The following is a 25000-nucleotide window of genomic DNA, read 5'->3' as shown; positions in this document are numbered from 1 at the left end:
GCTGTTGTGGTCCCAATAGTATAAAATGTAGCCTTGGATGAAAGCAGACTGCTCTTGCAGAGCTAAAGGATCCCAGGACACCACAACATCCATATCCCTCTGTTTCCATTTCAATGTTTTAAAAAGATCGTCTTGTATGACTGGCAAAACAGTGGAGACATGGAAAACAAAGCAACATTTATTTATGACATATTTATTCAGAAACCAGAAGGCCGCAAACAATTCACTCCAAAAGACATAGCTTACTTTTTTCTTTGACATATCCTTCTAGTCGCTCAAGTAACACTGGAGCTCCTTGAGTGCAGGCATGTATCGATAGCAAGTATCTAACTCCCTCTCTTAAATTTTCTGCGAGAGACATAACACACACCACAAGAAAGGTGCTTACACATCATTCTGTGAATGCAAATATATAGATATCATACCCACATAAAGGAAATAACTTAACTTACTTGAAAATATACTGATATTAGTTTCAGTGGGAGGGACTCTCAACCAGTCTACTATGCACGGGCCTATCATGGGGCACCAGTCCACGATGTAGCCACAGCTAGCGATTGGACTGGGGGACCAAGACAGGTTGAAACCACCGTTAATGCCTTGTGCCCTTGATGACTTAACTCTACCAATTCCTGTAAGAAAACATGCATTCAAATTTAGTGATGGAATAGCTGTTTATAACATAATAATAATTAAAAAAAAGATAACCACTAGAAAATTCGAAAGAATGTACCGGATTTTCCGGACTATAAGTCGCTCTGGAGTACAAGTCGCATCAGCCATAAAATGCATAATAAAGAAGAAAAAAAACAAATACCAAGTCGCACCGGAGTGTAAGCCGTATTTTCGGGGGAAATTTATTTGACAAAATTCAACACCAAAAACAGACACAAATAGGCAACAACAGGCTGAACAGTACGATATGCTTACATTACATAAACACAAAAACGAGGAACTGAGAACGGGCCTGACATAACATATTATTCAAATCACTACAACATAAATAAGTTTATCGAACCATTTGTGTCACTCCAAATCATTAAATCCATCAAAATCTTCGTCCCGTGTCTCTTATAAACAACTTCGCTGACTCCGGAAGTAGATGCAGCGCTGACTCATCGTCAGTTGCAGTTTCAATTATTTCACGGGCCTAGAGCGCCCTCATGCGGTTTAGTGTGAAAATAACATGTGAAGTGATATACTAGTCAGGTAGTGTTAATAATTTCACATATAAGTCGCTCCTGAGTATAAGTCGCACCTCCGGCCAAACTATGAAAAAAAACTGCGATTTATAGTCCGGAAAATACGGTAAATAATTTGAGTCAAAGTAATTAACTGGATTAAATGAAAAAAGTGCAAAATTGCAGGTTAGTTGATAACAGGAATTAATCTTAAATGTGTTTCTTAAGGGAAAACAACGCATTGTGAAGAAAAACTACACCTTAAAAAGATAGATACATAGAAATAGAAAAAAACATTCATGCCCTATTTATATCCTACTTAATAGTCATATCTTCTGTTGTTCATTTTCATTATACCTGCATTGAGGATTGGGATGGTGATAGTTGAAGGAGAAGAGTTTCCATATTTATTCCTGGCTATAACACTGACTGGATGCTCTTTCATGGCGTCCAGATGAAGAGCATAACTGTGCTTTGGGTGCATGATCACTCTGGATTGATTTTGTCTTTCAGAGGTTGGTGCCCAATTAATTTCATAATCTATGATGTCGCCGTGGCTTTGGTTGGCCAGTGGTACCTACAAAAAGTGAATATTAGGTATTGTGTGGAGCAGAGTAGAAAGTGAGAAAATGACAATGTGCAAACATTTATTCTAAAGTGATTAAAATTACTTTATTGTTATATTATAATTGGAAATTGTTTTTAATTTTCAGGATCTAGGCTTAAAGTTGTCATGAAAAAAATTCAAGGTAAATATAATAAAGTACAGGCTTACTTTCCAAGTGATTATAGTTTGGCTGTCTTTTATCTGCATCCATATATCAAGAGCATCTGGAACTGTAGAACAGTGTAACAAGTCAACTTGAGTGCAATTACCAAGCAAAATCTGTATTTATAAATTGTGTTTGTTTAGCCTATTGCACAATATTATTAAATACAAACCATTGCCCATCGTGTGGAACTCGACACTTGAGCTCCACTCGCTCCACTTCCAGAAATGTTCAGTTGTTCCACATCGCATCATCACCTTGTATGTCCAGTTGGGAATCAAGTCATATATGACTGCAAAATTATGACCAACTCCAACATAGTATTCTCTCTAGGATGTCAGTATGGGAGAACAATGTTTTATTTTATTATTTTGATAAATTATATATTTATTTTGTTAACTCACTACTGCATGTGTTTCTCCATCACTGATGTTTAGTTGGCATGTTGTATTGAAATCGTTGTACATTTGTATTGCCCAATCCCACTCTAGTCTGACATTACTGGCATTCACTGATGAGACTTTAACTTGTTGTGGGGCAAACATGTGCACTGAAATGACAGAAACAAGAACTTTGATTTCACAATAGTTGTGTTTTCTTTGGCTGTGGAAAGGGTTTAAACGGATGTACCTCTTTTAGTTAGGTCTGCCCTATCAGTGAGTTTGACTGTACCAAGTTTGTTTTGTGCTATTAAAGTCCAATTCCTCTCTCCAAAATCCACTCGCACTTTGTGAGAGCATCTCCCATTGGACCCCTCCACACAATTACTGGAACACAAAGGCCAAGAGAATATACATTTTAATCTGACATGAATCTATTATTTAACATTTCATCCTACCGCCCAAAGACCGCTCCACCATGCCATTGAAAATGGCTTGCTCTTTTTCACAATGCGATGGCTGAACAAACCTGACATTATTGGGGTTTCCTGAAAACTGATGATTTTGAAGATAGGATGACTCCGCCCAACGCCAGCGATATATGTATGCTACTAAGAAGATGGCAGTGGATGAAATGTGCCTTTTGAAATGTGCCTTACTCGCTCATAAACTGAAATGTATATGTGATCGACACATCATTTGTCTCTCTATTACATTAGTGTATATTGACCTGTTTATGCTTAATTGTTATTATTTTTTTCATCACTCCTTATACGTTTCAGCATAAATAAACTAAACTAAGACAAACAAACGTACTCATTTCCTGTGGCTGTGAGTCTACAAATAGAGTGCTTTACGGTCCAGGCAAGAAATAATTGTAGCATAAGAAAGCCAAAACAAGTAAGTTTTCAATTTTTTGTGACTTTTACTAATTCACTAATTTTCACATTTACTTTTATTCAAATGTTGAATGGGGGGAAAAAATCTGAAACATTGAAACCACAAAAGTGTCTTGTAGAAACATAATAATGAGGAAGTACAAAAGGGCAATTGAACCGTTGACGATGACACATGCTTGTCAGCACCATTTAACACTTCTGTGGAATCAAGATGTCAAACATCCACGCACCAGCAACAGTGGTGGAAGTAATGAAGTATGAATACTTGGCTACTACACTTGAGTTTTCAGGTACTTGAGTATTTATTTTACAATGACTAGTTGTGTACTTGAGAAGGCTCAGGACACTCACTGACTTAGGCAATTACCAACGTGGGGCAGAACCAGGGTGTTTACAAAAACAATTGTCATTTTGAGCTTAGACCGATCCCTTGTAATTAATTATAATAATCAGTATCATAATAAGAAAATCCTACAGCCCCTCTTCATAGCAACTTGTTCAGATGAAACCTGTCACTGGAAAAAAAAAACAACGTATTTAATACCTTTCAAGTAGTTGATAGTTTGTTGGACTCCCGATAGCCAAATGTGTGTTTTGTCCCACTGTCCACAGACACTCAACTGATTGGAAATCCTGAGTTTCACAGGTGAGATCTTGATCAGCAGGTGGATCTGGTCATTCATTCATTGAAACATAGAATTATTCATGAATGTGATAACAGCTAATTAATACATCTATATCTCAATTGGAACTTACATCCAACGTAAGCACAAGCCCCATTGTCAGATGTCGTTGTTTCACAAATTATATCGGTGCAACTGGTCATTGATGGTTTGTTCAAGTCGACAGTCAGGGTATATGTATGATTGTTGATCTTGCTAATCTCCCGGTTAGTGCTGCTTTGTCCAGTTAGATGTAGTTCCTTCAAAACTTCTCCCATTGGTAGAACACAGCAGAAGGTAGCTTTACTGCCAACTTGAAAGATCTCGTCTCGTGGATAAACCTCTGGCATAACGGAGTGAATGTGGCCTGCTGATGACAACAACTGTGTGACAACAACATACTAAGAATGTCATAAAAATGAGAAGTAGAAGTATTATGAACCAGGAATTAGCTCCTCCCGTTCCCACTGGCTTGTCCAGTTTTCGGACCGAGACCTGAGCTGTATTGTCAGAGAAGCACACTCCAATGGTAAATGGGGTGACCAGCTCCAGGAATGAGTAGATCCTATCTGATCTGGAGTAACAGTGACTTCCTTCTAAGCATTGAGAAAAACAAAACACGTTCAAGAGTTTTACTTAGAATTTCACAAATCAATACGGCAAACATTAGCCAGCCAAAACTTACATAATGTACTGGCTTGTCAGCTATGAGCACCTCCAGTTCATACATCAGCAAGTCATGTACTGACATGCACATTTGGTCATCCTCCCATGTTACCAGGATTCTGTGGTCTGAAGTGGTAACCTTTATATTCTTTGGTCCACAGTGAAAAACAGCTGATGAAAAATAAAGATGTCAAGATTAAAGAGAGTCCCCTGAACCTGTGATCCTCAAATGAAAGTCCAATATTCTGTAAATAAGGGTGACCAGATGTCTGTGTGCATTAAAATATGGCGTTTGTCTACCTTCTCCCTTATTGTGTGCAACCAATTGTCAACATGAAATTGAGTAAATTCAACAAGTGTAAGAGTGAAAGTATTTGTTATTTTTTTAAAGCTGATATTTCAACAAGTGTAGGAGTGAAAGTGTTTTTTTTTTTTTTTAAAGCGAACATTTCAATGTTTTTTGGCGGCTCGGTGGAACACTGGTTCGCGTATCCGCCTCATAGTGTGGAAGGTGGGGGTTTAATTCCACCTCCGGCTCTCCCAGTGTGGAGTTTGCATGTTCTCCATGTGCCTGCGTGGATTTTCTCCAGGCACTCCGGTTTCCTCCCACATCCCAAAAAATGCTTGAGCACTCCAAATTGCTTATAGGTGAGAGTGTGAGTGCGGATGATTGTTCATCTCTGAGTGCCCTATGATTGGCTGGCAACCAGTTCAGATTTCAGCTTCTAAGTGTTGTTATATCGGATTAATCTTCTCAAAGCTTGCAGATGCAGGATTGTAGGCCCTCAACAATGATTCTTTTTTCCTTTTTTTAGAAACTGAATCTAGCAGATTTCAAATTCAGCATAGGACCACTTTGAATCCTTCATACATACACATACACATACACATACACATGCACACGCATGCTCACATTTAGTTGTTACAGACATTTTGGATTTCACTAAACAATTAAAAATTACTTAACTTAATTTCTCACTTTTTAACATAAGTTAATTAAATTAGCAAAAAGTCAGTATTTATATCAACCTTCATTTTTGTTTGTTTTAAATAATTGTAACATTTCATTACAACCTCACAGTACAAAACTGAATGTCAAAATAATACACCAGCTGCAAGACCACAGTCTTAACATTTGTGACAAAATTGGTCAGTCCTCAATTGGGGAGCTCACCAATGCCTCATCTCCCAGTGTTTAACTGCGCGCGATAGAAGCATTTAGAATCACTCAGCACCGTAGGGGCAAACCACTTTAAGTCGCAGCATGTGGTTACAAAGTGCTGAGGCACACATTATATAAAAGTTGCAATACTGTGCTGACTCAGGAAATAGAAGAGTTTGCAACGTCCTCTTGCCTTGTGTGTGGGGAGCTTAATGACATGGGTGTACACGGTCTAGCAGTTGAAGGCAATTAAGCTTTAAATCACAGCACCAGAGTGATATAAAGTGTGTGATGGACTCTGCAAAATGGAAATTTGTTATGTGGAGGGACAAATCATGTCTATCAAAATTGCGGAAGGCCTTTTTCCCCATTCCAGCATGACTACGCCCATATGCAAAGTATGGCTGTCTGCATGAGTTTAATGTAAAATAACTTGACTGGGATATTTTGAATCTTAAAGTAGATAATGTAATCAATACTTGATGTTTTAAATATTTTAATATTTTTGTTTCTGCCCACTGGAGGTTACTACCCATGTCACTAACAGTGCTTCTTTCTTTTTACAGTGCCCACACTGTTTCCTGGTACACCAATGGCTTCAGGACATTTGACATTAGTGTCTTGGTTTGGGACAATGATTATGCATTGACTCTGATTTATTATCCATCTGCTCGCAGCTTGATAAATCATGTGATTTCTGCAGAGACACGTCTCTGATTTTTGTGTTGGTCATCATCATCATTATCTTCATCATCATCATCGGTTTAAAGTCCGCTTTCCAGGCGCCGCTGGCTTGGACTGGATTCTCGATATGGCTTTCTTCCACCGGGAACGGTCCATGACCATCTCGTGGTTGACGTTTAGCATTATTTTTTTGAGTTATCAATAAGGTGCACGGTCCAACAAAACACCTAGCTGTCATTCACATGAAGCAATAATATAATTTATCAGATACAGATGTACTGTAAGCATCTAAAAGTAAACACCCAAATTTATCGTTCTTTATAATTTTTTTATGTAATGTCTAGATGGGTGTATGCCTTCTGGAAATTTCTATAAGTAACTCAGCTCCTATGCAGTGAAGTAACCACACACATAAAAGCCAACTAGTCAAAGAAAGTCAAAGAAACACAAGATAGGAGCAACATTAGCTGTGGGAGTTATTTAGGAAAACCAAAATAGGTCTTATTGATATAGATGTGAAAATTTGCTTAACTGGAGTAACAGCAACAGAGCATGTTAAAAGCACGTCATCGTTTGTCATCAAATACTTGAGTGCCACACAGCCTATGCTAACAATTTTAGGCTTAGGTTACTCACCATTGTCCTTTAAATTTCCATCTTGTGCACTGTTGCAGAACAGTGAGACAAATAACAGCCATGTGATCATGATGGTGAGACCGTATTGCCAGATTCTTTAAAGCAGAACTTTTTAGTTCATCTCCATGGAATCAGTGAACTGGTTTGTCTTTAGCTGAAGCTGCCAGCTCTAGAAGAAAATTTGAATGTTTTTTTTAGTGTCAGTCATAAAGGATTTCATAGAACTGAGGTAAATCAAATGGTCTCACCTGAGAAAATAATTCCAGAAGTGTGTGAAAAGATTCATAAAGGCAACAAAATCCAGTTTGTCCCTGCAGCAACAGTAGTGTCAAGCACAGCCTGTCGTACACACACTGGAGTCTATTTGCTTGCTGACCTTCTAATGATTGTGAAATCCACAGGGATAGGAATGCAGGAAATGTAGAGGCTACTTTCTGGTAACCATTAGTCATACTGGTCGGATAACGACATGAACTCTCTGTGCTTGGAAATGACGTCCTGTTTCCGGTGAAGTGGGGCCCAGTAGGGAAGAAAAAAAAAATGTAAATAAGGGGAATTTTGGGTAATGGTAGAAACGAAATAAAGAACAAATTGTTGGGGATTTGCTAGTTTTCTTCCTGAGATACTGTTGTGGTCTCTTTGAGCAAGGCACTGAATAGACCAAAATACTGTTTGTGGAATTGACATGGAAGTGTTTCCTGTGACAGCCAAGGCAGGATTTAACATGTACTTGACATTCATGGTTACATACTTACTGTGTAACATTTCATGACACTGTGATTACTGTATACATAGTAATTAAGACAGTAGTTAAAACAGCTATGTCATACGATGGTTTGAATCTCACAATGAATGGAAGGAAATATTAAAATTGCTATTGGTATGCTTCCTGAGCAATCTCCTTAAGCAAGGCCTTGAACACAGACCCCACCACCTTCACAAATAATTGGCTTAGGGCCTTAACGCTGACATCGCACATTAATTATAAGTCACTTCCTCTGATGTTGCTGTTGCTCATGGTTAGCACACCTGCCCGACTGTTAGGGATTCCGATCTCAGCCCGAGCCTTCCTCTTGCAGTGCATCATGCATGGGTTTCCTTTGGATCCTATCCATCTCACCCATGACCATGAGAAAAAAAAAGTATAAAAAATGGATGGGTATTGTTAAATCATCACAAATCCATTTCACTTTCTCCTTGATCTGTTCATGCGGGCTCTGAAGTCTTCTTTCCTTCCTCTTTTTGTTTGCATCTCACTTCCAAGGACAGGAGGCTAAATTTCCATGCGGTAAAGGCTTGGTTTAAGGTAGTTGATGACAACATATGGGTATTCCGTACGTTCTAGGTTTATTCGTACTTCCAATTGCAACAATACTTGGGATGCAAAATGATGCAGTACGCACACAACCAAGTCCCTTTACAATAAAATATTACAAAAAAATCATTAAATATTTTAATTCAAATATTTCATGTGGCACAACTTGTCAAAGAAACACTTTTACACAATTATATAAGACAATTTACATTGTACAAAAAAAATGATGACTGACCATTCAAAGTAACATCTGTGCTGCATCGGCCAAAGTGTCAAGTGACAACATAAATGAAGGCACAGTCTTGATTCTTTTAAAACTGGACAGTAAAATCACTAGGGGAAAACAAAACTATTTGAACAGTAGTGCATAATTCGACTGCAGAGGACATTTACTTCTTGCAGAAAGTAGGTTTTGTTTGTCATACAATGTTTTCAGACATTATAAAAGTCATGCAATGTTTTCAGACATTATAAAAATCTCACTGAATTGAGTTTACTGCACCATGGCTGACTTTGCTTTAACCTTGATTTTACACCCAGACTACAATCATTATTTATTAAGCTGAAGTGATTTCATTCTGGTTATGCATGATTTGACTCTCGTTAAAATGATGGACAAGGTTTATGATATGCCAAAGAACATCTCTAAAAATATGTATCGTTAATAAGTACGAAATGAGATCAATTCCTTCAAGTTATTTCAGTGTTCACTAAATCTGGTCTGCATCCAGAGCCAGCATCACAGTTTGGCTCTTGGTGTTTGTTCCAGCAGCGTCTTTATGTCAACAAGTGCATTCTCCACAGCTTGAGCCAAACTGGCTGCATTTGTTTCTTTACACCCATTGAAAGATGAAATCGCAAAGTTGATGTGATCATTCATGGGATTGTAGCAGACGCCATATCCATTAGGTACAACAGGGCCAAAACACATGACGCAGTCAGTCTTGGATGGCACCTTTTGGAAAAATAAAGTATTTTGAAGGCCAAATATGCAAAGCACAGTACATTCAGCCCTTTCATCTATGCGGTTTATTATTAACAAATTCACATATTTGCGTTATTTTTCTACAAACCTATCCAACCCATTAAAATGCCACAAGATAGCACCAAACCCTGTCTTAAGTATGTTGAAGTAATATACCTTACCTCTCCTCCAATCTTTTTATGATGAGCTGCAGCTTAGTTTAGCCTGGGTTGTTAGCAGACATTAAAAAGTGCCTTTGCCACGTCTGCATATTTTTGCTCAGCGGAATTACTATTAAAAAGCTCAAGCTAACAAAATGCCGAGGCGCCGTTATTGTTCGGCAATGGTATTTTTACCGGTTGCGAAGCCAACAAAAGCTGGTTCACATATTTCCTGTGCATTTCTTTTTCAATCAAACCATGCTAGCCATTTATCTTTAAAGATACACTTTAAGATGAGTTTGAAAACAAAGTAATCTGCGATTTGAGTTTGTAGTATTTGGTGTGGATTCACATATTTCCTGTGCATTTCTTTTTCAATCAAACCATGCTAGCCATTTATCTTTAAAGATACACTTTAAGATGAGTTTGAAAACAAAGTAATCTGCGATTTGAGTTTGTAGTATTTGGTGTGGAATAATTGGAACGGCAACTGACTAATCTGATGTAAGCCACGTAGAACAGGAAGTGCTGCATCTTGTACTTCCAGAGTTAGCGGAATTGTTCAAAAGTGACACCAAGGATGACAATTTGATTGGAGTTAGTGATTTGGAGTGACACGGATGGTTTGGTAAACTTGTTAGCATGTTATTTATGCTATAGTTATCTGAATAACTTTTAATATGTTACGTCAGGTGCGTTCTAAGTTCGTTGTTTATGTCATGTAACATTAGCATACCATAAAATTATTCAGCCTGTTGTTGCCCCTATTCTATTTTTATTTTAAATGACCTTTAAAGATGACATGTCTGTTCTTGGTGTTGGATTTTATCAAATGAATTTCCCCCCAAAATGCGACTTATACTCCAGTGTGACTCAGATGTCTTTTTCTTCTTTATTATGCATTTTATGGCTGTGCTCCGGCGCAACTTATAGTCCGAAAAATACAGTATCAGTATGTAGTATCAGCATAGCAAAACAAGAGACCAAGAGATGTCTTAAGATTTATGCTAAGACCTAAGACCTTTTTATATATTCAGAAAATAAAGTATACCTGACTTGTAGATAAACAGTAGTGCAAAGCTTTGGCATAGGAGGGATCTTTGAAGACATCAGGAATTGAGATCTTTTCTTCAGCAGCCTGCATCTTCAGACCTAGTAGATGTCGGTCAATTGCTTGACCGCTGATTGCCTGACAAGGACAAAGAGGATGGATACAAATAGCATTGTTGCCAAAATAAGTTACGCCCGCGCCTATCCTTCATCTATCTTACATGTCAGACTCTGTCAAACAAATACCACAGCAACAGTACCAGTTAAACATCCATAACTAATCAATGCTGAAAACAAATGATTTTCAATGGGAACGGAGAAGGCAATGCACTCACTCACCATGTTGGTATATGACCTGTGAGCTTTTACAGCTTTCTCCAAGAGATCCACCTTCTCCCTGTTCTGCATAAGAGAAAAAGATGACAGTGTTCTAGATTAACTACCCATAGTACAGCACTACAATGAATTAATTTTGTACACAGATACTTGCCTAATAATAATGTGTAAGATGTTTTTAAAAAGTATTAATAAAGCTATTAGACAGGCAGAAACACATAGAACAAGATAAAAAATAAACAACTGGAAAACGCGGGGCATTCAAAGACCCAACAGACCCTATTGATACCAGAATGGCAGATGTGGGGCGATAAAAATCGATACAGATAAATGTATAAAAGCCAGTGTTTACAAAAAAAATTGATGTCGCTGAAATAATCTATCACAGCTACTCGGACAGGTTGCTCTAAAATGGAGGCGCTCCGATAAGGAATGTTCTTTGAATCAACTAGATGGCCCCTCATTCGAGGATTCTCCTTAAGGTATATTTTTGAAATTCATTTGATTCTGAAACACTTTTGTAGTTTAGAAGCGGAAGTTTAGAATCCAACCATTACTCATTCGATGCCATCAACACAATTAGCAAATGGGAATTTTGGGTATAAGTCACAGGACCAGCCAAACTATGAAAAAAGTGTAATCCATAGTCATTAAAAATGGCAATATTGCATGTGAAATTTGAATCAAGCAGGAAAATTCTCCATCTTTTGTAAATATCAAGGGGCTGCCATTTTACCTTGTACTGCCACTTAATGTCGACTTTTTTTTTTTCTTCTTTTTAAAGTCCACTTTCCAGACTCCGCTGGGTAGGACTGGATTCTCAATATGGCTTTCTTCCACTGGAGGTGGTCCATGGCCAGTGGATGAAATGCCATACTGAGAATATTTTTGGAGCAAAGGTTTTTACAGTCGGATGCCCTTCCTGACACCAACCCAAGGGGAAAAATTGATTTTCTGTAGGGGTTGACTCGCTTAGCCCAATTCCAACCCTTAATGCTGAGTTCCAAGCAGGGAGGCAATGGGTCCCATTTTTATAGTCTTTGGTATGACCCGGCCACTTAATGTCGACTGAAAATAAAAAATGCAGAAGATGCTCAGCGAAGTTGTGCCACTTTACCAAACCCAAAATACAGATGAGCCATGCCACGTCTGTCTATTTACTGTTGTCGACCCTATGAGGGGGATAAAGCTTATGAAAACTTGAATCTCAGGATCATTTGGACACCCAAACTCCTCCAGCAGAATCAGGTGACGACTCACGGAACAAGGTTTCTGAAAGGGGAGTATATCACACCTGTTTGTTTGGATCATCAAAGGACTTCACAAAAGCAGCAGAGGCAGTCGAGACTGATCTGATTGTATCAGTGCGACCAAGTCGAAACATACGCAGAGAGGCGCTTTCATATGTTGCACAACAATGCTGATACATCCTGCAAAGAAAAAAACAGTTCTAAATATGATGTTACATTAGTTATCTGAGTTTTAGATTTACAAAGCGCTATTAGTTTCAATTGATCAAACAGTTAATGTGATGAATTGTATATTTTTTACCCCCCAATACCTGTAGTAAGCCAGTTGTAATGCAACCTGTATAAATGCATCAGGGCTCATCTTGTGGGCTTTTGCAACATTTTTTCCAAAGTGGCTGAACACAATAACACTCATATCCAGGTCATCCGCTAGTCTGCAAAGACAGCAAGAGGAATCTGAGCAATTTAAATATAATTATTCATTAGGAAATGGAAAATGCAGTGCTCACGTATTCATGCTTTTTTTAGCCTCTTCAATTTCCTTCTTGAGCTTAGGTGTGATGTTGAAGTGCAGCTTTTTGGGCATAGGCAAAGGCACTGTGGTAGAGTGAAACATCTCCGGCTTCCTCCTGATTTTACACATGATATAAACAATCGGGCTTGATTCACTAAAATCTCAAATAGCAGGCTCTAAATTGCATGTGTTGTCAAAGGTGATATAGCATGACTGTGACTAGCTCCAAATCAGCATGAAAATTTCACTGTGGAATATGCATTTGCTTTTTAGATGTGTTCAGTGACACAGCCATCACTATTTGTCTGAGGTTTGATAAATCACATTTAGTGTGCTAAATTCACTATATTCTTCTTTAACAATATTAAAATTGAACTATGTGGCAAAATTGTGCCTATTTCTGCACATGCAAACCTAGTAAATCTGGCTCATGGTGTTTTCTGTGGGGCTCAAATAAAATAAACTATTTAAGTACTTACGTGTATTCCACAACATGATCAATCAGGGCGACAATGGGTGGGCCTTCTGCTGGGGCATGCTCATAGTTGGCCCCACATGTCCCATCTTCCCCAACAATAAACTAAAAGAAAGATTTGTCATCATTACAACTAACATAATTTGAGAGCGCTTTATGTTCAAATAAACACGCTTTCTAGACTGAAGGCCAAGTTTTAGAGTTGCATGTCACCTGCAGTGTTTTGTCAAACCAGCGGTTGCCACTGTTCCATAAACTCCCTCCACCATGCAACATTTGCACTGCCGCGCAGCTCCGATAAGCATCCTCTGGCACTTGAGGCATCGGCCCATCCAAACACAGCGCGAATATGCTTCTTTGAATTGCCGACACGGATTCTTTGTTGGTCTGATCTAAATAAACAAATCAATTATGAAATCCAAGTTTAAGGAATCCAGGTGAAGGACTTGACCCGATGATGTGATTTTAATCGCCTAATGTTTCCTTTTCATTGCTCACGAGTGTATATTAGAAGCACAATGTACAAACAAAAATGGCAACTGTTTAACATTGTATTGTTAAGATCACTTACCATTGATGAGGTCAATATAAGTCTTGCCCCAGGTGTCACGATGTTGGGTAGTGAGGATGCCCACAGGCTCCATGCTGGTTTTCTCAGAGGCGCTGCAGATACGCTCGAGCTGAACACGGAGCTGTTCAGCAGTCAGTGGTGACCCATCGCTGTTGTACACATCCAGCACAAAGAACTAAATTCAAAATGAGAGAGAGAGAGCGAGAGAGACTGTTATGTAACACGTTTAGATATTCAGTGTAGCTTAGCACAAAAATGCTCAGTTCATGTCATGCAGAACACACAGTAATAACTAGCATTGGTAAGTCATCTAACTGCCTAACTAATGACAGAACCAGATTCAAGTCCCAGATCACGACACTGGAAAGATTGAAAATCACATTGACCTGGCGTTCCTTTTACCCATAATATTTTTTTTCACAATGTGTTGTTTTATTATATTTTTGTTTTCTCTGTGTTAAATACGACGATTGAAATAAGTCATTGGGCTTTATTGCGTTTTAAATCCTTGGTGAAGCCTGACTGAGAGATGGGAAGTTTTATTAGTTCTAGGGCTCTTACTATACTTTTAGAATCGATTATCCTATTGATTATTCCAACGATTAATCGAATAATCAAAAATAATTTTATTTGCATCAAAGTGTATCTTGTATTTGTGTTTTAATTTTATAAGTGATTTGTCATTGATTAAGGAATTCATAGATACCTCAAATTGGCTGTCTTCTGAGCTTCAATACAGCCAATAAATTAAATCAATCAAACGACCTTCCTCATCTATTAAATTTTGTATGACAAAACTTTTACATTTTCTGATTCATCAGAAAATTGGCTTTACAGTAGAGCCAATTTAATATACTTTATTTTGGTAGACCTAGTTTATTAGAACAGACACTGATGTTCAAACTGATGATTGTTTTGATTTTAGCTTTGACTTTAATGTAATGTTTAGCAGTATATGATTTTTGTTGTTTGTTGAACCATCCAGGATCATCAATGAGTCAAAAGTCTGCTCAGTCAAGTAGACAAAATCAAGATGACAGCAAACCATATTTGTGCTCCTCACCTGAAAATTGTGCACAACAGTAATGTGTTTAATGGGCCTGGAACTTTTTCCATGGTTCACCACAGCATCCCTCTTCGTACCAGGGATACGGCAGGACGATAGCACTTCATAGTATTGATTCATACACAGTTGCTTCCCTCCCAGGTACTCCACCGGTATGGTCTCACTGCAGTATTACAACAGCTCTTTTGATTAAAACAAACGGGACACAGCATTTATGACAATGTGTGTAGAAAGCATAGGCTTATGTATTACAGAACAAATTAAGACAACAGCAAGTTACATTTATTTATAACATTATAAATATTTTCAATACATTTCTGAATGTTTTCCCAAAATAACATAGTAACCAAAGACACAATTGGTATGGGTATGAAATCGTTTGGCATTAATAAAGCAGAGTAATGTACACTTACTGATGCTTTAATTGTCATCTCTACAATAGTATTACGATTTTAATTTGATATGAACAAAAGTATTGTCATTTTTAATTGTTGACAGGATATTATAGTAATACAAAACCACAAAAATATTTGCTATCATAAAACAGAATTAAAACAAAAGATAATTGCATGTGCTCACTTATCAATCATTGTCTTGAAATCCAAAACACCTGCAATCAGTTTGGCAGCAAACCTGTTGACCAAAAATAAGAGTTATTGCAACCTGTGGGTGGTTAAATGACTAACGTTGACTAGATGATTAAAATTATTCATATATTAGTCAGTGGGCACTTGACATTTAAACTGTAAATTTTGAAAATATCTGTTTTATCATTTATTTCCGGTACATGCCAGTGAAATCCTTTGTAACAATAGCTCAAGACTAAGCCCGGGCAACTGGTGCTAAGCGAGCAAGCAAGCGATACGCCACGCATGTACTCACCACCCCTCCCCCACTGCCCACAGGAGAACAATTTAGCAAAAGTAAAGTTTCCAGTCAAGTGGAGACATTTTATTTGTCTCTTGCTAGGTCTTTCAGCCCAAACCCAACCGCTCAAGGCAGACAGCCACACCACGCTGTCGGTTCTTTTAGAGCAGGGGTCTCCAAGTCCAGTCCTCAATATCCAGTTGGGCTGTCAGTATTGAATATTTTTAGAATTGATTTTGATAAATTGATAAAATTTTATTTTGCGTGAATGTGTACTACAAAACATTTTGTCCTCATTATTGGTTATTTGGCATTGTTTATCGATAAAAAGAAGGGACAATTAAACAATATCACACAAGAGGGATTAAGGTATACACCAAACTTTGGAACTGATTCAGTCACTAGTGTGGTTATTGTCTTCTGTAGTAAAGGCAGACGGTTGCAAATGTCTTTTTTTGATTAAACATAAAAGATCATTGGTTTTCATGAATGAATAATTAATTAATTTTGACCACTGTAGTATTATTTATTCATCGCTCTTATTTCGTTCATTGTTTGTGCCTTCTTGATTTTACTTTTTGTGCTGTTTACTTGTATGTATATTGTGTAATATGTCTTGTCACCGTGGGATAGTGGGAAACGTAATTTCGATCTCTTTGTGTGTCTTGACATGTGAAGAAATTCACAATAAAGCAGACTGACTTTGATGTTTCCGTGCTCCAACACAATTGACTCAAATGAGCAGCTCATCAGCAAGCTTTGCACAAGCCTGATAACAGTCCTAATCATTTGAATAAGGTGTGCTGTAACAGGGTAACATAGAAAACATGCTGGATTGGGGCTCTCAAGGAACACTACAATTCCAATACATTAATTGTCAATCATCTCTATTGTAATGTTTTAGGCAAAGTATGATCACCTTATTTGTCCCTGCTTATCAATGAAGTTCATTCGAGGCAAAACCAACCCTGGACTGGAATGGATCACCACCGGCAAACGATAGTCAAGGTAAGCCACCTGCACCCACCATTCTGACAACTAAAAATACAGTGAAACACCTAAAATTATATGCACCACATAGATCCTTAAATGAAAACGCATTAAACAAGCCGTTAATATTGTACAACTGTTTTTTGTTTTTTTACAAGCTCACCCAATTTTCTGTGTTTTGCGCTCTCCTCTCAAGGCCTCTCTGCAGTCTTTCACCAACACCTCCAGGTTTCTGAAAGTCATCGACTAGTTCCTTTGTGTGCATCAGCTCATCCATCTCCACTATGGGCTCCAGAGCTGTGATGTAGCGCTCTAATGTCTGCTGCAGAGGGGGGACAGGAAGACTGGGTAACCCCTTCTGGTGGGTCAAGTATCTCCCAGTGATCCGGGTTGCTGAAACTGGCTTCACCAAGTGGCAGGGTTTTACCAGGCCACCGGGTTTTGTCATCCCCACCTTTACCTGGAAGATTGAATAAGAGAACTTAACATTTAAATCATTGCTGATTTGTCATGGTGGTTTTGTGCATCCACTCCTATTCCCATTGACATGTTTTAACTAAAGAGGTGGAAAAAAAACACAGTATATATTACGACCTGTTTTGCACTGCTCCACGCAATATAAAAAAAAGTCAAAGTCAGCTTTATTGTCAATTTCTCCACATGCCAAAGACACCCAAAGAAACCGAAATTTCGTTCCCCCCTATCCCACGGTGACAAGACATGGCCCACAACAGACAATCAAGTAAAGAAGTAAACAACAGCGTGCTGAATAAATAATGAATAAATAACACAACAAATAAAATAAATATCACATCACATCTGCATAATGATCATGTACATAGCAAACTGAAGCATTGCTTTGGATATCTTAGGAACTTTCAAAACAATCATTGTCTTCCAATGCACTCCCTTGTAAATTTAGTATATGATGCTCATCTATAAAAAGGACACATCTAGCACAGCAAGGTGGTGCATGTGGTTAGCACATATATGTTGTATGTCGTTGTGCTTCTGTCGGTTTTCTCTGGGTACTTTTTGCATTTAAATTTTGTTGTACATGTGTGACAATGACAATAAAGATCTATTCTATATTCTACACAACATATATTTTGCATATTTGTATATTAGTCTGAATGTAATAATGGATTTCTGTTTGGGCGATTTTGTACACCGCTTCTTGCACAAAATAAGATGACGTGGATATTACAAAATTGATGCATGTTTGTATGACACTTAAAAACTCACCCTTTGCGATCCAAATAGCAGAATACATAAGGATTTAAAATGCTTTACATGAAAGATATTTTTAAGTATTGTCAAAACATTATGGGGCACCACACATATGCCCATAATGTCTTTATGCCACTTCTAATGTTTCGTTGTTAATTATTCAATTTTTATACAGACAACTATACAATAACTGTCTTAGGTCAATCTGATTCCCATCCAAGTACACGCTGTGTACAATATAATAGCCACCTGTAGGAGGCATACTGTGCTTGCTATCAAAAAAGAGTGACGAAAAGACGTTGACTCTTAACACAGAAAAGAAAAAGGACGCGACGTTTTCTTGTCTCCTTGGTATTAGATATACATTAACCTACAGTTGACAGTTCTGTACGTATTAAACAAACACTGAGGATATTCTGGCGAAAAAAGCGTAGTGGCACAGGGGCGAATAGAGAAACAACTGAAGCTTCTGTGGACGTTAACACGGCTTTCACCTCTCGTCTTGTGTATTTGGTTCAGTTTGATAGCGTTTTAAATCTATTGTTAGCATACTTTTCACTGCCACAGTTAAATAAATTATATCAAAAGAGATCGACAAACACGAGTAAGGCATCGCCTTTTATTGTTTCATTCTGTATGCTAGCTATGCTTAAGTTGAAAATTGCAAACAAAATTAACCTTTTACCCAGTTAGCTTGGGTTGACCTATATTCTTGCTCGCCAACTTACTATAAGCGAGTCTTGACAAATATTGCAGTAAACTATCACCAACGGTCCAAACACCATCATTTATACGCCAGATATAATTATTTTGTTATATGCCAAAAACGAGCAGATTCTGATCATTGTAATATGAGCAACATTTTAAGAGCAAACTAAAAGTCAGTTTCTTACCATTCTGCTGCAAATGCCCCACATTCTGAGGCTTAGAAACGCCCACTGAGCAAGTGATCAAAGTCGGTGCCTGAAGTCCAGCAAAAATATTCGGTTCAGTGAAGTGTCGTCTTAACGTTGTGCCTACCAACACAAGACAAACTCTAAACGCGCCAAGGCAGCTGCACAGGACGGATGCCGAAGCAAATGCAAATGTGTGTCATACAAATTAATCACATCATTATAGCAAGAATTCAAGTAAAGGGTAAAAAATGAGAATTAAAAAAAAAATAAAAATCAGGTACAAAAGTAATGGAATTTGCAGTTTCCAAACACTTCCGGCATACGTGTAACCAGAAGCAAGTACAATACGATTTTTTTTTACACGTTTAATATGTTTAGAGTTTTATGAATAATCACTAATGAATTGGAAAATATTTTGTCAATGCAAGGCGAAAGTAGTTATATATGAACAGCATTGGCTAAAATGTTTGTTTTGTATACGTAGCCAACAACGATGGCGGTAGTGAGTCGTATCCCCAGTATATCCCCCCTCTGTGATCCACGAAGAAGAGCAACTTCGACATGGCGGAATCAGAGCAGCAGTCAGGTACAACTCAACTGGGATGTATGTTGTAGGGATCTATGAACTCTGTTTTGCTTCTCCTCATGCACCGTTAACATTTAGGAAGATTTGAATGTATACAGTATGTACTCATTGTACATCGACGTGTAACTGTTAAGTCACTGCATAAATATTACAATCTCAAGTCTTGGGGACTCCACAAACAAACCTTTTATTTTCGTAATGCACGTGTAAAGAAGTAGAATTTTTGTCATTCACGTATACGTGGTTAGTTGATCATTTAGTTTGTCTAGTTAATAGATCATCTGTCACCTTTACTTAATAATAATTTAAATGGATGAGAGTGTCTTTAAGATGTCATGCTTGTACCTCGAGAAAATTATTAACACAGGAAGAACATGCAACTCTGCACAGAAAGCTTAGTGCTGAGTTGAAACCCAGAAGTAAAGTAAGGCTGACGTGCTTGCCACAATTAAAATGTGTCAGATCACCTTTCGCCGTCACCACCATCGTAGACCCCTGTCCAGCTAAAGTTCATAAAATTAAAAAGCACAAATATTGAACAAGCATAGACATAGTGTTATTGGGGTAGCCTACAACTTTTACGTTTCTTCACATTTCAAGGTGATCTCATCTTTTTGTAGGAGCCATTTCTGAGGATAAAGCACTTGAGATTACAATGCCCTTCATGGTACCAAAGAAAGAAATTAGCATGGTGCCCGACATGGCCAAGTGGAAGCGGTCTAAGGTAAATGTCCTTTTGGTAGACAGCATTGCTGGTAAATCTACACATTAGATCCATAACAGTGGAGCATGGATTGATTAACCTGTTGTTTTAAAACAAATCACAGAAGCAAAGTGCATGATCGCCACATTAATAAAATTCAATCAATCAGAACTTTTCCCTAACCAGATTGAGACCAAGATCTCTTATTTCAGGGTGATCTGGCCAAGAAGGTGGAGCACAATTAAATGCAGTGCAATTACAAATAGAAAGCTGTCAATTTATTACCATCTACACAAAATGGGGAGCGGTATATACTGACCAAATAAGCATAACAAAACAGCAGCAGTACAGTATAGTGCAACACCATGAGGCAAATTTAAAAGTCAGTGTGCAATTCTATTCGTCAGGAGCAACTCGTATCAAAAAATCTATTATTCCAAAATTAAATGTATGGCAATAGTCACAGCTCTCTCAACCGAAAACGGCAAGAACAATTAAGTGGACAGTATTTTTAAACTGTTCGCAGCTGGGAGCATTTTGTTTCTGTTACATATCTGATCCGACATCAGAAACTGGCACTCCCGCATCTGTCTCTTGCACACAGCACAGTGGAAAAAAAAACAACTAAGATGTCCAGTTTGAATGATGGACTGTTGATGCCATCTTTTTTTCTTTAGAAATGCTGTTCTATCATGGTCAGTAATTGTAAATGTTTCCTTAACTGCAGATTTCCATCCTTATTACAGGCTTATGCTGACTACATGGGATTCATTCTGACTCTTAATGAAAGTGTGAAAGGAAAGAAGCTAACTTGTGCTTATAAAGTGTCTGAGGTATGTTGTCTTTTTTTTTAAAACCAGGGAAATTGTTTTGTGATGTATAAAAGCATTTTTCTTTTTTTGGGGCTTATGTAGTGTATACATTAATGCTAACGTTTATACTTATTGTATAATGAAGAAGTGGTAGTTTTGTTTATTGGTGGTCTTCTGTCATTAACTATAGTCATTGTTTATTTTGTTTGACAGACGGTGGAGAAGTTACTAGATCTTTTGGACACTCTGGACCGATGGATAAATGAGACCCCTCCTGTTGACCAGCCCTCCCGCTTTGGAAATAAAGCCTTCAGAACCTGGTTTACTCAATTAGACCAGGTTAGTCGGCATGCACACACCAAACACAGTCTATGTCGTACTAAATGTCTAAAATATTGATTTTTATGATAGGTCTGATGTGTGTGTGCAGAATTTCATGAGTTCAATACAATTAAACTTGAGATGTGGATGTGTGGGAATTTCATACATGCAATTTGATTAGTATGAATGTGCAATGTTACACAGTCCATGATAGGCTCATGCAGTAAGTACTTTCAGTCGAAGTTTTGCAGAATTTATATGCAGAGTCACTCATCCAATCCACAAATCTCAATATTGATCCACTCAGGTTTTAGTAGATGCTCAGTATCTTTCGTAGATACTTGCAAGTAATGGTGTTGTTGGCAGGATGCAGAAGCCTTGGTATCAGCAGTGCTACCTGCTGACAAACAATCTGCAGCTCCAGAGATTGCCGTCTACCTGAAAGAGTCTGTGGGAAACTCCACCAGAATAGACTACGGAACAGGTATTTGTGTTTTTTGTTTTTTTTCATAGCTCCGCAAAAAGAAAAGGCTCTGATTTTCAAAGAGTATGGACTGAACCAAACCTATGGAAGTCACTACAATGGTTTACATGGTGTACAATGGTCATTGGGTCATACATTTCAGCATCGAAAGCTGCTCCAAATTCCAATTTCCGAACTGCCATCTTGTCCCTTATACTAACTCGATTCTACTTCATTTTAACAGATGTTTAAGGCAATTCTTCAATGTAAATCACTGCTGTATTCCATCTGTCATTTGCTCTTTTAGTCAAGACTGTTTGTTCCCCTTTAATTTTAAAGGGCCCTCCTGCAAATACTGAAAAACCACAATTGGCACCCTCAACCACTCTTGACAAAAGTTCATAATTGTCTAAAGATGCCAATGTACTACTCTCCGACTAGAAAAAGCTTTGGCATATCTGATTGAAGCATGTTTGATTCACTTTAACATAGTTCCTTGCCACCAAAATGCCATATGATGGCGCCAAAGCACCTTTTTGTCTATTAGCAATATTTGCAATGCCATCTTGTGGCACTTTATGGTGTTTTAGAAAGAACACAAAAACTGAAAAGACAACTTACAGGATGGTTGGTTGCTTTCTAGAAATATGAGTGAGTGAGAAAGTTCATGAGTAGAAGTCATGAGCAGACTATGTTTTCATACCGTATTTGCCGGTGTACAGGTCGACTCGGTGTATAAGTCGACCCCCTAAAATTCGGCGGAAATTTACGATTTTATGATATATCCTTTGTATAAGTCGAGCTCAATTGTTGCATTATATTAAACTTCAAAATTCAATATGCGAAATTTATTGACGAAATGTGTTCAAATTCCGGGAGGCCGTGCGCATGCGGCTGTTTATAAGCACCGCGGAGGAGATCGCGGAGCCTCATTCGACTTCCAGCGGCCGGCGAGCTCGCGCACGCCGCCCGGCACCAACGGGAGGCCGGAAATAGCTCCAAGCCGAGCGGATCGCCACTTTATAAGCACCGCGGAGGAGATCGCGGAGCCTCATTCGACTTCATGCGGCCGGCGAGCTCGCGCACCCGCCCGGCACATCCGGGAGGCCGTGCGCACGCGCCAAGTGGCCGAAAATAGCCCCCGCCGAGCGGATCGGCTGTTTATAAGCACCGCGGGGGAGATCGCGGAGCCTCATTCGACTTCCAGCGGCCGGCGAGCTCGCGCACCCTTCGGCACATCCGGGAGGCCGTGCGCACGCGCCAAGTGGCCGAAAATAGCCCCCGCCGAGCGAATCGGCTGTTTATAAGCACCGCGGAGGAGATCGCTGAGCCTCATTCGACTTCCAGCGGGCCGCGCACTCGCGCACGCCGCACGGCACATCCGGGAGGCCGTGCGCACGCGCCGAGTGGCCGAAAATAGCCCCCGCTGAGCGGATCGGCTGTTTATAAGCACCGCGGATGAGATCGCTGAGCCTCATTCGACTTCCAGCGGGCCGCGCACTCGCGCACGCCGCCCGGTTCAAATTTTCTAAGTGCAACGCACAATGAGATGCATGAGAAACGGCCTTGGTTACCATCACATTTGAAGCGATGAATACGAAGTTAAATTTTATGACTCGGTGTATAAGTCGAGGTCGATTTTTTTCGGTCGATTTTGGATCGAAAAAGGTCGACCAATACACCGGCAAATACGGTAATTTTTTTTATTTTGTCATTATTTTCTCTGGGTAAAAACACGTTTCAAAATCTGAATAAAACGAAACAAATGAAAGATCCACTGTGGTTGGTTAATGTTGCTTTGTGCATCAAGGGGGTTTGATAGAAGCCCCTTTCCTGAATTTCATGTGAAACTGCTATAAAACAAATTGATTAACGCAAATCTACTGTATACAAATGAAAGATTGACAAACTACATTGACCTTCACTGACTCTTACAATTTATAGAAAAATATATCATCACTGTATTATCATATTTAATTCCTCAAGAGTCCCATTTCCCATTTGGTTCACAAACTAAAACTGCACATTCCACATTTCTGGTCACATTTCACATCATGTTTTTCCTTTTCAGGTCATGAAGCTGCTTTTGCTGCATTCCTCTGCTGTCTCTGCAAAGTTGGAGCTCTTAAAGTAGATGATCAGCTGGCTATTGTTTTCAAAGTTTTTAATAAGTAAGTGGTTACTGTGGACTAGATGTTATTGGTTTGTTATTGAATGTTAGACAATAAACCATAAGCATAGCTTCAGACTTTTTCTTTAACCAGAATTAACAACTTACAAAAAGTAAGTGGTTACTGTGGACTAGGTGTTATTGGTCTGTTATTGAATGTTAGACAATAAACCATAAGCATAGCTTCAGATTTTGTTTTCTTTAACCAGAATTAACAACTTTTCAGGCAGAAATACATTGCATTCCAGAGATTTGTGTTACTCCCAGTTCATCACTTAGCCCTTGTTAATTCATATTATGTCCAGTGTACCATGTGTTTCTTCTTAGGTATCTCTCAGTGATGCGGAAACTTCAGAGGACCTACAGAATGGAACCAGCAGGAAGCCAAGGTGTATGGGGCCTGGATGACTTCCAGTTTCTACCTTTCATATGGGGTAGCTCACAATTTGTTGGTAAGAAGATTTTCTAACTAACCTGTGGGGGGATCATATTTTTATTTTCCTGCTGCCAACAAGCAATAGTCGTTTGCGTCAGCGCTCTTTTTCTCTCTTGCTCAGTTTCTGGTCAGGCAGCTTACTTTCGAACAGGTATGGGCAACTGACAGGCCGCATCTGCGCTGTGTGCCCCACGACAGGCCCTATTTGCAATCATTCAAATCACTGACATGGTGAGATCAAAATGCTGCAAAGGTATTCATGATAATAATAGATTTGAGCATTCCCCACCATTCTAATTTCAACTCAACAAATGCCTGTTTTTTTTTTGTTTTTTTTTTATGTCTCTAGGTGTTGAAAGTAATTTTAACGCCTTGATCGAAAACGGTCACTAATACCAAATAATTTGTTGGACACAAATAGAGGAGCGACTAACAATAAAACATCAGCTTGAAAAATAATAATAAAATGAGAACTATCTTACTTAATGTTGCAAACTGATCTTAAATAGAACAGAAATATATGACTTAGCAAGATTTCAGAAAACTAAATCTAGGGTAAAATGTGTCTTAAAACTAGTTGTGATTTTTATGTCACCTAGCCTATAGAATTATGATATCTCTTATTTTAAGGTGGGATTTCTCAAGACCTGCGATAACTTCTAACTTAAATTTCCCTATTATTTTGAAGGGACTAAATTAAACAAGTAGAATGCTCTAAAAATATGCCTTGCATGTAGGAAATTGCTTGAAGAATAAGCATATTTTGGTTTGATTTTTATTATAT

General features: G+C 38.5%; 3 protein-coding genes across 7 annotated transcripts in view; 1 reads left to right on the top strand and 2 right to left on the bottom strand.

Annotated features, from left to right (window-relative positions):
- LOC125979196 (leukemia inhibitory factor receptor) overlaps positions 1–7502 on the bottom strand; it is a 12765-nt gene extending 5263 nt beyond the window's left edge. The window contains exons 1-14 of one of the 2 annotated variants that reach the window (XM_049737186.2): positions 7289–7502; positions 7041–7209; positions 4578–4729; positions 4335–4488; positions 3987–4262; positions 3775–3901; positions 2582–2718; positions 2356–2501; positions 2124–2280; positions 1957–2018; positions 1539–1758; positions 453–632; positions 247–348; positions 1–140 (exon numbers count right to left, since the gene is read on the bottom strand). The exon at positions 1–140 is cut by the window's left edge and continues 25 nt beyond it. In XM_049737186.2, the coding sequence (XP_049593143.1) occupies positions 1–140; positions 247–348; positions 453–632; positions 1539–1758; positions 1957–2018; positions 2124–2280; positions 2356–2501; positions 2582–2718; positions 3775–3901; positions 3987–4262; positions 4335–4488; positions 4578–4729; positions 7041–7110 (1923 nt within the window). In that variant the 5' untranslated portion in view covers positions 7111–7209; positions 7289–7502. The remainder of the gene's footprint in view (positions 141–246; positions 349–452; positions 633–1538; positions 1759–1956; positions 2019–2123; positions 2281–2355; positions 2502–2581; positions 2719–3774; positions 3902–3986; positions 4263–4334; positions 4489–4577; positions 4730–7040; positions 7210–7288) is intronic. The other variant, XM_049737187.2, reaches the window with a different exon arrangement.
- Positions 7503–8479: 977 nt separating this feature from the next.
- Positions 8480–19046, bottom strand: crata (carnitine O-acetyltransferase a). The gene is made up of 14 exons (XM_049737201.2): positions 18723–19046; positions 16763–17059; positions 16529–16647; positions 15322–15375; positions 14740–14905; positions 13677–13851; positions 13319–13497; positions 13110–13210; positions 12626–12745; positions 12428–12550; positions 12161–12296; positions 10870–10932; positions 10532–10669; positions 8480–9310 (listed from the first exon to the last, which is right to left on the bottom strand). The coding sequence occupies exons 1-14, from the start codon at positions 18744–18746 to the stop codon at positions 9095–9097; spliced, it is 1911 nt and encodes a 636-aa protein (XP_049593158.1). The 5' UTR covers positions 18747–19046; the 3' UTR covers positions 8480–9094.
- A 154-nt stretch (positions 19047–19200) lies between these two features.
- The window catches only part of ptpa (protein phosphatase 2 phosphatase activator), a 23181-nt gene continuing 17381 nt past the window's right edge, over positions 19201–25000 (top strand). For 2 of the 4 annotated variants that reach the window (XM_049737228.1, XM_049737229.2), the window contains exons 1-7: positions 19210–19311; positions 19932–20035; positions 20761–20847; positions 21040–21165; positions 21514–21631; positions 23682–23781; positions 24108–24232. In XM_049737228.1, the coding sequence (XP_049593185.1) occupies positions 19287–19311; positions 19932–20035; positions 20761–20847; positions 21040–21165; positions 21514–21631; positions 23682–23781; positions 24108–24232 (685 nt within the window). In that variant the 5' untranslated portion in view covers positions 19210–19286. Of the gene's footprint in view, positions 19330–19931; positions 20036–20760; positions 20848–21039; positions 21166–21513; positions 21632–23681; positions 23782–24107; positions 24233–25000 lie in introns of all 4 variants that reach the window. The other 2 variants (XM_049737227.2, XM_068652682.1) reach the window with 2 other exon arrangements.

Source organism: Syngnathus scovelli, chromosome 13 (assembly GCF_024217435.2).
Source record: "Syngnathus scovelli strain Florida chromosome 13, RoL_Ssco_1.2, whole genome shotgun sequence".
Classification (NCBI taxonomy): Eukaryota; Metazoa; Chordata; class Actinopteri; order Syngnathiformes; family Syngnathidae; genus Syngnathus; species Syngnathus scovelli.
This window is presented reverse-complemented; position numbering and strand designations above follow the sequence as displayed.